This window comes from Fukomys damarensis, unplaced genomic scaffold, assembly GCF_012274545.1.
Source record: "Fukomys damarensis isolate Sample0158 unplaced genomic scaffold, DMR_v1.0_HiC HiC_scaffold_16, whole genome shotgun sequence".
NCBI classification, from domain to species: domain Eukaryota; kingdom Metazoa; phylum Chordata; class Mammalia; order Rodentia; family Bathyergidae; genus Fukomys; species Fukomys damarensis.
In genome coordinates, this window is record NW_022900928.1 from 64,730,847 (window position 1) to 64,743,718 (window position 12,872).

Below are 12,872 nucleotides of genomic sequence, written 5' to 3' on the forward strand. Positions count from 1 at the left end.
TATTGGTTTTGGGCTGGGCTATTGCTTATTTATGAGTGGGCTACTTTTAACCTATCACAGGTCAGGTTGCTTTTTATGGGTTCAGTACTGCAGAAACTTAGGTTTGACTCCTCGGGACTGCTGTGGCCTTGGGGGGAGGGAAACTAAAGATAAGAGCATGAGGTCATTTTTAAGAGCCAAGAAGGACCAGGAAAATTCAGCCTGTGATGGCATCAGGTCCCTAACAGGTATTACTGACAACTCCTTGTCACATAATGAAGGAAATTGTGTAAAATCTTCCCAATGAAATGGTCATGGATTTGTTCACAGCATAACAAGGGACGCTAGAGATTGAATTCTAGTATTCAAGCTTTGGGGGAGAAGACAGACGGGGGTAGTGGTAGGGCAACCACTTTATTTGTTCAATTCTTAACAGTTTTCAGATAGGTTTATGTCCTTACAGATGATAAAAAAAGCTTTGCCAGTTGAAAGTATATTCGTCAGATAGGCGTGCTTTGTAAATAATATTGGGATGCATGTTCAAAAGTTTATATACAGAGCCGGGGATTTAGCTCAGCGGTTCAGTGGCCTGCCTTGCAAGCACAAGGACCCAAGTTAAAAAAAAAAACAAACAAAAATTTATATACAAAACAGGCTTGGGATTACAACTTTGAAGCATCAATTTTTTCAGTGCTGGGGATTGAACCCAGGACCTGGTACATGATGAGCAAATGCTCTACCACTGATCTACATACCAGCCCACAGCATAACATTTTTAACCACTGGGCTACACTGGGTGGCTGCAGCACAGGCCAAGAAAGGAAAGCAGGCTGTCTCTGAGAGCTTGTGAGAGGGACACCCTGGACAAAAAAATAGCTTCACCACCTGGAGGACCCCCAACAGGTTTCCAATGAGGAACCCCAGCTTGGTTTCTAGTTGGCTCTGGTGTATCTGAAACTGAACTCCATCCTACTGTAAGGGGGCAGTTGGAAAGGCTCACAGTTTTCTGCTCCAGGGCACAGCCCCACTGGCCACCATCAGGCTCATTCCTGCCTATTTGTCTTAAATTCCATTCCACCTACTGATAGCCTCAGGCTGACAAGACCCAAACTCATGTCCCAACTCCATCACACAGGGCAGCTAAGCAGGATCAGACGAGCATGTGCTTAGTGGACAATCTGAGTTTTGCCTTTTCCCTGCAGTTGCAGCTAATAAAATATGTACAGTAATGGGCTGGGGATTTAGCTCAGTGGTTCCACCGCCTGCCTCACAAGCTCAAGGACCCGAGTGTGATCCCTGGTACAAAAAAAAAAAAAAAAAAAAACACACACACACACACACACACACACACACACACACACACACACACACAGAGTAATTATGGGCTTGTGTTCAAAATACCCCGAACTGGCCTGGGTTCGAAGCCTGCCCCATATCCTTCTGGAGATTACCTAACCTCTTTTAGGTTGTTTCCTCATCTATAAAATGGAGATAATTTGTAAATCTTCCCCAAAAGGAAGCAGAAAAAGAAACACTTTAGAATTTCTGAGGATTCTATGAGAAATTAAATAAAACCCTTCAGAGCTCACTTCATCCTCACAAAAACTATACAGTGTTCACTAGTGTGCCCATTTTACAGACCAGGAAACAGAAGCATCAGAGATGCTGAACTAAACTCTGAGATGGGCACGCAAACTAAGCATCAGCTCTTTCCTCTTCACAGGTGAAAACTGCCATTTGCCTGTAAAGAGAAGTGTATAAAATGTTTTTAAAATAAGAATAAAGCCAAGGAGTTTAATACCACTACCCTAAATTTAAGCACAGGCTCCCTTCCCTGCAATGTGCTAACAGACAACTGACTTGCCGCAGGTGTAGAGGGAGAGTGGGGTGGGGTTGTAACAAGTCTTCTTACCATTTCTGAAGCTTCCAAATAGCCCAATCAGGTGCCTTTCCTATCTGTTCCCACCACACACACCTGTCATGACACCAGCGTACGTGCATCAATACCCACCTCTGGCTCACAGGGCTAAAGTACTTACCAAGCTTGGATTATGAAGTAGGAGGCACGATCTTAGAAATGGACCTTGTATTACAATCACAAAACTTTCTACTTAAAATTTTATTCTGAAAAGCTGTAACTGAATCTACGTTTGGGCAGGCACTTTTGACTGTCTTACTTTCCCTGACCTTAGAGCAGGACTTTCTTTACCTTATTACCTACATATGTTCCTTTCAGTGCTCTAACAGGACTCAGTCTAAAACAGATGATTCATAATCTGGGGCTTATATATTTTACAACAGTTTTATTAGCCATATGCCATACGCTGGGGACTGTAGGGCAAAACAATTAACCAGATAAAAGCTAATAGACTCTGAGAAATGAGAATGAGTTGAGAAGTACTTCAAGACAATGTTCTGAAATAAGGATGCCAGGCCCTGGCCCAAAGATCAGAGGGTACATTAGCTGGATTGTCCCAGTCTGGACCCTGGTCCTCAGAAACTGCAGTTTTAGTAACTCAGGTTATCACTTCCCAGTAATTCGATGGAGTCTGAAGTTATAAACCAGAGTACCATTCTGACCCTTCAAAATGGGAAAACATGACATCAGTGGCCATCTTCATAAAGCAACGTTCCCCTTGGAAAATCCATTCAAGAGACCAAATGCCAGATTAGAAAGCAGTCCAATAAACTCAGATTCTCAAGTCAGTTGGGAACACAGCTAGTCTCTTAAATAGAATACCTGCATACAAGATGCCTAAGTACTATATAGCTTTAAAGTTTGTGTCACTTGCTAACGTCTCTAAACTTCTTCAAACACCTCACTTAACTAAAATTATACATACAGGTATGGAAGCTAGTCCTAAATGATAGATGTCAAACAATCCACTATGGAAAGGTGTATGAAAGCAGAACCTTAGGAAACAAATACCTTTGGAGAAAGGAGGCAGATTGCAAATAAGGAATGATTCTTTAGAAAATCAAACACCAAGGAAAGGAGTGAAAGAGCTAGTCCGCTGAAATGCCAGAGAAACAAAATAACAATGACATTTTCCAAGTAGAAAATCACTGGAGATCTTGGTGTAATAAGATTGTTGTCATCTTAGTAATATCTCAATTAACTTGTCTTTACTGAACAAATACTGTGCAGCCAGCACAGCAGGTGTCACCTCTTGCCCTGAGGTCCTTCATTTCCTAGCGACTACAGGCAGCCCTCAGGTTCCCATATTCTACAGCACAGGGCTTTTTTTGCAGTTCACAGCAAACCTGGAAATCTCTTCCTCTGGCTACACGGGATAAGGGATGCTTCCCTCCCTTCCTTCCTTCTCAGCTCTGCCTAAATGTCAAATTGTCAGCTTAATGAACTTTTCCCCCAGCACTGTACTTGAAACACCCACCCTCACCTCCCTACCACCGCCCACACCCCTTCCCTGCCTGACATTTCTCCTGAGCACTAATCACCATTTGACATGCCCTTCTGCTTATCTGTCAGTTTTCTCCACTAGTTTTTAAACTCCATAGAAGCAGATTTCTTTTGTCCACTGTTCTGAGATGTGCCTGGCATAAAGTAGGCAGAAAATATCTGTTGAATGGATGAATTAAATGCTACCTCCAATCACCAAGGTAGTGGTTACAACAGGGAAATTTTTCTTTAGAAAGCTGAATTCTAACAGCATGATATCCAACAAGACAAAGAAATGAAGAGGCCAGTGTTGTTTGAAAGCCATCATCTTAATAACGTCTTCACCTGTGCTGACTTCTCCTCTCAGAATTGTTCTGGAAAGCTAGGACTTTATATGCCCCAAACCAATTCTGAAATCTCGACTTGAAATGCCTTTCATCTTTGCCAACTTCAGAGTTCCAACCGTATAGGAAAAAAGTGATGACAACGTGCTTTTGGTTCACTTCTGCGTTTCTTCCCAGACCAATTCAAAACCTCCAAAATAAGGTCAAGTAACACACAGGCTTGTACTTCCATCACAAGCTGTTAGATCTAGGAAAGTCTTCCTAGATCTCTAACACCAGCTAAGTGTTCTCCCCAGCATGGGAAGGGGTGGGGAGGACACCCCAGTTTTATTCCATCAGTAATAAACAACCCTGTGGTATGAGATGTACCGGAGCTGGCTGAGAGCCTGCTGCTACCGCTGTGGGGACAGGCCTGCCTCATAGCCCTCTGTCTTCATGTCATTGAGCCCTAGCTCCTCATTCTGGTCAAAGGTGCGCTTGTAATGCTCCACCTTCATCTCTGGGTCATCTTCAGGTGCATACACGTTCTGCAAGGACAAGGGCAGACAATCAGTGCCTGTGCCACCCTGCCACTCCCCCGATGAACACAGCTGCCAACTGCTACTTTCCTAAGAACTCAGTGAGTTTTGTTCTCTTTAAGGCTCAAATCCCCAACGGCAAGGCTCAGCCAGCGTGAGATAGCCTGGCCTCAGACAGAATCAGAGAAGTTATCCTAAAGCATTTTATATCTGCACTTTTCTTGAGAAAAGTGTGGTAATGGTCTTAATTATGGAAAGAACTTAGAATAGTTTTACTTCACCCATAATAAATGCGCAATAAATGTTAAAGTTCCATCAGTCACTACACTATCTCTTCAGCCAGAGCTGGAGCCCTCTTTGTTTTCCTATCTTAGCCTCTGGACAGGGTACCATTTCTTCTCATTCCATAATCAGATTTGCAGAATGAAAATTCCATAGTTTGACTATAGGAAGAAAGAGGCCAAGAAATATCCTGTTTTTCCTTCTTTACACACACCTAAAACCCCTCCCTCCTTCCCTCTTTTCTCCTTTATCCTCTAATTTGTGCCAGAAACTCCCTGATGAAGAACAATTCACTCAGCATCAATCTTTCGGTTTCTGGGAATATGATACATGTTTGAAGATCACAAAATTGATTCCTCATGAACATTTGAGAAGGTCTACTGTACCTGCAAGTAACTGTTTCCTGCTGGATCATTCATAATAAAATGGGCCTTCATGCCACCCTCAATAATCTACAGAAGAGAGAAAGAACACAAGTAAACCTTTCATAGCTCCTGGTAGGAAGAGGATATGACTGCCAGAGAAGGGCCAACCCAACTTACTCTGCAGATTCCTCAAAGTTTAAGAACTGTAAAATCAGATACCATAGAAGTGAAGTAAAAGGATCTAATAGAAGGTCTGTTTGAAAGCTATTCAAGAAGCAATTCAAGCTGGGAGTGCTGGTGCACACCTATAATCCCAGTACACCCAGGCTGAGGCAGGAGGATCACTGTGAGTTCCAGACCAGCCTGGGCTACACAATGAGTTCCAGGTCAGTCTCAACTACATAATAAGATCCTGTCTCAAAAAAAACAGAAGAAGAAGAAGAAGCAATTCAACATCCTCAATTCATCCCCTATTCCAAATGGCCGATTGTTTTTGTTACTCTGAAGACGTTCCACAGCAAGCTATGGACTGGGAGACACTGGTCCAGTTGAGGGCAGAGGAACCGAAAATAAGGAAGTTAAGTCAATGCACACTTTTTGGAAATAAGCCCTCTTCCCACACACAGTTCTCAGAACACTGCCAGCCATGTCTTCTTCCTCAGGACAAAGGGAAACAGCCACTGATGGGAATCTGATCAGCGCAAGAGAAAAGCCCTAACAATTCTGACACTTAGGCTTGAGTAGACCTGCCTCAACAAAATGGCTAAGCTAACACCCTTTTCAGTGAGCCACATGCCAACAAGACTGACACCCCCCCACTGGGGCTTTTAGTCCTCTTACTTGAAAATAGACCATCAGTAATTACCAGACGTGAACAAAGCCCCTAATGCCAAAGGACAGAAAATCAAATGGGTTTAAAACAAAGGCAAATAACTTACATGGAAACTAGGGTAGGAAAATACATTAAAACAAGCAAATCAAAAAACCCTAGCCTGAAAAAAAAATACTGCATCTTAAAACAGAATGCTATTTTGAAAAGGCATTGGAAGGATAGTCAACAACTGGAGTGGGGGGGGGGCAGTGTTAGAAAATAAAGTTGAAGAAATCTCCCATACTACAGTAAAATGCCAAGAAACTGAAACTGGTATAAAAATATAAGTAAATTATACACAACCGGACAAATAAATCTAACATCTAAAAGACAAAACAGAGAAATCAGAGAAAAGGCTATCTTCAAGAGAATAATTCAAAGGGCTGGGGATTTAGCTCAGTGGTTCCATCACCTGCCTCGCAAGGACAAGGTCCCAAGTTCCATACCCGGTACCAAAAACAAATGAAGAGAATAATTCAAGAAAGCTTATGAGAACTAACTCACATGAATTTCCCACATTAAAAGAACCTACAAGTACTTAATATGATGGTTGAAAATTGACCCATATGAAGGCACATCCTCAATTTCAGAGGACAAAGAGATCATAAAAATAGATCACACTGTAAAGATAAAGAATCAAAATGGCTTCAGACTTCTCTCAAACTAAAAAATGGAAGACAGCAGTGTTATGTTTTCAAAGTTTTGATGAAAAGTTATTTCTCTCCCACAATTCTAATTCCCGCCAGCAATCTATTTACTATAAGGGTAGAATAAAGAAATTTTCAAGTATTCTTAGTACTCTGGGAAGCTGAGGGAGGAAGATCACAAGTTCAAGCAAGATCCTGCCTTAAAATAAAAATTTTAAAAGGGCAGGGAATGTAGGGCTCTTCAGTACAGGGGTAGGGGGAACGGGAGGAAAGGAGGAGGTAAGGGGAAAGGGAAAGAAAGGAAAGGAAAGGAAGAGAGAATGAGAGAAGAAGGAAGGGAGGGAGGGAAAAGGAAAAGAAAAGAAAAAAATTTTCACACACAGATCCTAGAAATTTTATTTCCCATGCACTCTTTCTCAGGAGGCTCCTTGAGAAGATGATCCAAGAAAATAAGGGGGAAAACTAAGAAAAAAGATAACATGACACACAGGAAACCAGAAGAGCCTCCAACGTGATGGACGTTCAGAGAGGCAAGAAATGGGTATGCAGCCTCCTCACAGGAGCCCTGGGACAGGACGAACTGGCCAGTGTCTGCTCACCTGGTCCAACTTCTGGCTAAATTCCTGCAATTTCTCCGACTGGCCTGGACTGGAACTATCACCCAGTGTGAAAGGGTTCTTGGTCACCTATAATAAATGACATGCAAATTGCTAGAATACTGTACTAGCTTTATGGCTATTGGGCTTGACCGCAACAAGGTGGGGAGAGGCAGTGGCTAGCCAGCTGGAGAAGCTCAGCCTTCATCTCTCCCATACTGCCTTGCTGACCCAGGCAGCCACTCCTAAGAGTCTATGAGCTCAATCTCCAAGAAAGCAAAACTGCCAATGTGAAAACAAAATCTAGAAAAGTATTAAAATATCTAATCCTAATTTAGAAAAGAAAAAGTGTATTTTCCCACAACTAAATGCTGATAATTAAATCAACTAAGTGAAATTATTCATCAAGAAATTAAATATACAGTCATCTCTAGGCATCTGCCAAAGGTTGGTTCCAGGACCTCCCCCTTAGATACCCAAATCCATGGATACTCAAGGCCCTTATATAAAATGCCGTATTTACACAGAACCTATACATCCTCTTATATATTTTAAATCATCTCTAGATTACTCATAATACCAAATATAATGCTATGTAAATAGTTATGTTCAGTGTATAATGACAAGGAAATCAGTATTTAAAAGAGATACATTTTCTTTCTCTGATATTTTCCAAGAATGTGGCTGGATATAGAGGGTTGACTGTACAGACTAAGTCAAAACACAAATATGTGTGTTAGGGAGTTTTAGATGCTGAAAGGCTCCTGATCTTCTATTTTATAGAGAAATAAATGACTTATCCATAATCAGAAAATAACTACATTATCTGAGAGTCAGGCCTGGGAAATTCCATTCAAAATTTCCCATAAACTTCTCTTCACAATCCAAATATTTAAATCTCTTAAACCAGCTTTAAGGGAAAGAAATCCCCAGTTATTAGCACTGAAAACTAGGATGTTTAAGGTCTTTAAGACTCCTGTCCCACACTACATTGCTGAAGGAAGCTGTACACTACATCCAGAGGACTCACCAGCTCCCGGATGTCTTTCAGCAGCCCTTCCAGGGTAGTGAACTTGCCCCCTAGGACAGCCATTCCCAGCTCAAATTCCAGCTCTGGGATTTCCACACTACATGTTTCAGACTGTAAAAGGAAAGGGCAAATTAAGATTTAAATCAGGGGCTAGGGGTGTATGTACCTCAGTGGCAGAACACTTGTCAAACATTCTAAAGACCCTGAGTATGATCCCCAGCACCACCAAAAAAAAGAGAGAAATCGAGAAAGGGGGAGAGAGGGGGAAGAGGAAAAGGAGACAGGAGAGGAGAGGAGAAGGGAAGCGGGGAGAGGAAAAGGGAGGGGAGGAGAGATGAGGGAAAGGGGAAAGAAAGAAAATTGAACCAGGGACAAAGAAAATCAGAGACCTTCTGGCAAATTAATACCATCAGAGCACCAATAGCAGGCTGGGGATAACATCAGCTGTCCCAGTTTTCTCTAATTTCCCAGTTAAAGGTATAGATTCACTCCTATCCATCTGCACCACTGAAATGAAACCAACTTAATAAAGAGAAATTGTGAGTCATAGCTCCACACCATCAGGTACCCTGTCATTAGGGGTCAGAGAAAAGGGCCTGTGTAGTGAGTGGAAGCCAAAAAGCTGCCAACTCATCAATCAGAAAGAGCCTTTCGGCTGCCTCCTGGATCTGCAATTCCAACCACGTACTAATCCTACTCAAGGATCCTCAAACTCAGAAAAAAGGTACCATGTGTCTTTGGGTGTTATTTTATTTTTGTTTTGTTTTTGGTACACAGGATTGAACTTAGGACTTTGCACTTGTGAGGCAGGCGCAGTGCCACTGAGCTAAATCCCCGGCCCCCTGGGTGTTATTTTTAAAATTTCCCTGAGGCAGCAGTGTGAGAACAGTCACTTTCCCAAGCGGGTTGTTACCTTGAGGAGGTCTCTGGTCATGTCTGAGGGATCTGTGATGAGGAGCGTGATCCTGGTTCCCAAGGGCTCCACTGCTCCTCCAGACTTCACCTACACAGACAACAGTCAGGAGCAGGGACAGAGAAAAGACCCTGACCCTCCCTTGGGTGTAGGAAGCCTGAGGACTTACAGAGGCCTGGACCTCCATTCCAACTACTGATAGTTTTCAATCTAAACCAACAGTGGCAGCAGTGACCCAAACCACAAATATTGAGAGCTGGCAGGACCAGAATGCCCAGCCCCTCAAGCATGCCAAAACTTAGCCCTGAAACTCTGAATTTATCTTTTTAAAAAAGCCTTGGGGCCAATGATGTAGCTCAGTGACTCCATGCCTGCCTTGCAAGTACAAGGTCCTGAGTTCGATCCCCAGTACCAAAATAAAAAGTCTTAACTCTTGGGTGTTAAAAGACTTTGAAGCATTTACTCTAGTCTTTTTGTCCACTGCATCCAATGCATGGACCCCCTTTGTAATATCCTGGTCCAAGAATATAATCAACTTATGCTCAAATATATGTGAGGAAAGCCCAATTCTGAGACAGCTCTATTAAATTCTTCATTATGGAGTCAAAAAATGGCTCCCTGAACTCCCATTCCTCTGGGAAGTGAGTCAAAAGGCTTCTCTCTTCCATATAACAACCTTTCACATGTTGAAATGAGTTATGGTATCCCTGACTTTTCTTCTCTAGGGTAATTCTCAGATCCTTAAAGGCTTCCTCACTCTCTCTAAGCCTAAATGAAAGCCCCAGCCCACCCTATCCCACCAACCTGAACCAGATTTAGGAAGAAGTTATAAAGGGATAACCCTTAAGCCAATTTTCCTTCCAAAAGATGGAGGTTCACCCACCTCATTGGTCCGATGACCACAGTTCTCACAGATGGTGGCCATGATGATAACCTCTTTAAAGTGGGGGATTTCTAGAAGACGGAGGGAGTTAAGGAAATCTGCTTCCAGGACAGCAAAACCACCCACTAGGGAAAAACAATGCCAAAACCTACATAAACAGATGCTAGTCCCAAGACTGCAAGAAATGTATCAGGAGGGGTCCTAAATCTGAGAGTCCTCTAGGAGACAGTTCTCTTCCCAGATCATAGTTGCCTGTTTCAACACACAGCTCAGACCATACACAAGAGCCTTGAGACCATAGCCTAATTTTTTCTTTGAACTCAAGAGCCAAAATACATGGTCTAAACAAAGGCAACATCCTCCTTATTATGGGGAATAAAGCATTTGTTCCCTTGAAAGGATGCTCATAGCCTAAATATAATCTCCATGCCTGAATCAAAAGAAAAGCAACCCGACTGCTTGACAAAAGATACGTACTAGCTTCATATTGGTCTGAGCTGGGGCATTGCATTCCGGGCAGTTTGTGTTGAACTGGAGCACCTGTGACATAATATTGGGACAAAGTATGAGCCCTCTCTGGCTCAGGGTAGAGATTCAATTGGGATGCTAGTGGTCAACCATGTTGGTGATGACGAAGAGAGACACTGACAAATATAAATCTCAGCCCACAACTCTACTCCTTCCTCAACAGCAGCCAACATGACTCACTTCATTTCTGAGATCTTCTTCCAGCTTTTCTTCTGGTGCTTCTGCCTAAGAGAGAAGAAATGCAAATCACAAGTTGGCAGGTAAACCTCAGCATCCCCAACACCCGACTCTGGAGTAGGAAAAAACACCTTTGCTTAATTCTATTAGGTGTCACACCTCATAGGCTAGACAGAGAAACCAAAAGGCAATGCCCCAACAAGGGGATGGGGCTCAAGACAGAACCACAGCCGCTGCCCCCACTTCTGTAAAGTTTACCCTAAGTCCTGAAATGAGCTACAAGACAGAGCACATAAATAAGGATGGCAACAGCAACTAAATAATGTTCCACTGACTCCAGGCAACCCAGAGCGCAAGTTAATTCTAAAACATTCTTCTGGCTCTTTAGTCTACTTACTTGGAGCCCCAGCATCTCATCCTGCTGTAGGGTCCGGTTATAGTGCGTGATCACCAGGGCATCATCTTTCTGGGGAGCATGTGGGTTTTCTATAAAGCTATTCCCTGAGGGATCATCGATGATCTAACAGATGAGTGAAAACATATTCATTTAATAAAAACTCATACACAACCCTCCACCTACCATCAGACCACAGAGAGAAATCCCAGATAGTCTTAGTATCTCTACCCGCTTCACCGAAAGCAACTACAGAACCTCATTACTCACCAGAGTGAAAGGGGAGGCCACGTGCTTTAGCTCCTTCAGTTTGACAATGAACTCATCTATTCTTTCAGCTATGGCTTCTTTGCTTGCCTGCCACAAGCAGAATAAAAGTCTTCACCCTGGCTGTACACCTCATGCCCAACTCCATCTGCCAGTGTCAATTCCATCACAAAGCCAACACTTGTCTTAATAAGTGGAAACCAAGTGCTTTGGACTTCTCAGATATATAATAAACAAGTCTGAAGAAGATGGGTGGTGTGAGGGGAGCCTCCTTTTCCCACTTATTCTACCAGTTAGCCCATGCACTCGTGCCAGGTTAGGGATATAACAGTAAATAAATCAGTCTTTTAAGGGGGTTCCCTAGCCAGTTAGGGAAACAGATGACTAAATATGCAATTATATTATTTCTGTAATAATAAGACCCAAACAATGGAATATCTAGGAAACACAGATAACCCTAAAGGAATTAGAAGAACTCTTCACAGTTAATGTTATACTAAGATGAGGCCTGGATATACACTGGAGGAGGGTCACAGAAAGGACAATAAGTACAACATCCACAATATCCCAGCAGCTACAAAGCTACCATATTCTTTGAAGGAAAAAAAAAACAAAAAAAAAAAAACTGCCCAACATTCATTCAGATAGATCTGTTACAGGCAAAATTAAACACTATTCAGACATACAAGCAATGATTCCTTGTACTGTTGCAGTGAAAAAAGCCCAGCTCACCCTTCGTGTGGGCTGGTCTTGCTCCAGGCCAGAAATAGCACGGTTGATCAATCCTTCAACTGTGGTCAGAGCTTGTGAATAAGAACAAAAGACAAACAAGTCTTAGCTCTGCTATCAAGTGGCTATATGACCCTGGGCAATTCACCTGAACTCCAGGCCCTGATGCTTTCATTTGTAACAGGCACTGGATTCTATGCAACTCTGATAACAGTGATACTAAAATTCTAAAATTCTCTGTATCTCAAGTTGTGTTACCTAAGCTTTCTGGACATATTAAGCCAATGAAAAGCTCTATGATTATTTGGTCAAGCCCATATACTAGCCACTAGAGCTGGCACTGGGGGTTTTGCAAGAAAATGAGTAAGACTTCAGGTATGTATGAACAGACCTAATAGTCTGATTTTAAACGTACCTCCCTTCTGGCTGAAAGCTGGAATTTCAAAGTCCAGCTCGGGGATTCTTGTGGTAGCAGAATCTGTCTTCACCACTTCTCTGTTCATGTCCTGGGCAGAAAGGAAAACTGTGGTCCAAAGAGATAAGCAGTACAGCTTCTCCTCAGGAAATAACCAGATAGCCACCCTTCATCACACCCCAACCCCTGTATTTCTCTATTCCTGGTGCATCCAGACAACTCTTTCAAAAATAGTACAGGTGGAATACTGCTCAAATAATGAAAAGACTATCCACACTAACTCCACATTCCACACCCTCAGGCAAAATTCACAAAGCACTTTTACAAATCTTCTCTCACTTGAGCAGATGACCCTTTGGAAACACCATTTTACAAAGAAGGAAACTAAGGCTTAGCTATGTGGGGATTTATTGGGAGTCTGACAGTCTGGATAACAGAGAGCTCTGGGGCTGGGGACTTAGCTCAGTGGTTCTGCCGCCTGCCTCACAAGTGCAAGGTCCTGAGTTCATCTCCGGTACCAAAAAAAAAAAAAAA

General features: G+C 42.6%; 1 protein-coding gene across 2 annotated transcripts in view; it reads right to left on the reverse strand.

Annotated features, from left to right (window-relative positions):
- Positions 1-2,250: 2,250 nt before the first annotated feature.
- Positions 2,251-12,872, reverse strand: part of Zpr1 (ZPR1 zinc finger) — an 11,771-nt gene continuing 1,149 nt past the window's right edge. The window contains exons 3-14 of one of the 2 annotated variants that reach the window (XM_010629402.3): positions 12,339-12,429; positions 11,927-11,997; positions 11,198-11,284; positions 10,931-11,053; positions 10,537-10,581; positions 10,302-10,368; positions 9,829-9,899; positions 8,946-9,035; positions 8,033-8,143; positions 7,006-7,092; positions 4,910-4,975; positions 2,251-4,250 (exon numbers count right to left, since the gene is read on the reverse strand). In XM_010629402.3, the coding sequence (XP_010627704.1) occupies positions 4,116-4,250; positions 4,910-4,975; positions 7,006-7,092; positions 8,033-8,143; positions 8,946-9,035; positions 9,829-9,899; positions 10,302-10,368; positions 10,537-10,581; positions 10,931-11,053; positions 11,198-11,284; positions 11,927-11,997; positions 12,339-12,429 (1,044 nt within the window). In that variant the 3' untranslated portion in view covers positions 2,251-4,115. The remainder of the gene's footprint in view (positions 4,251-4,909; positions 4,976-7,005; positions 7,093-8,032; positions 8,144-8,945; positions 9,036-9,828; positions 9,900-10,301; positions 10,369-10,536; positions 10,582-10,930; positions 11,054-11,197; positions 11,285-11,926; positions 11,998-12,338; positions 12,430-12,872) is intronic. The other variant, XM_019208213.2, reaches the window with a different exon arrangement.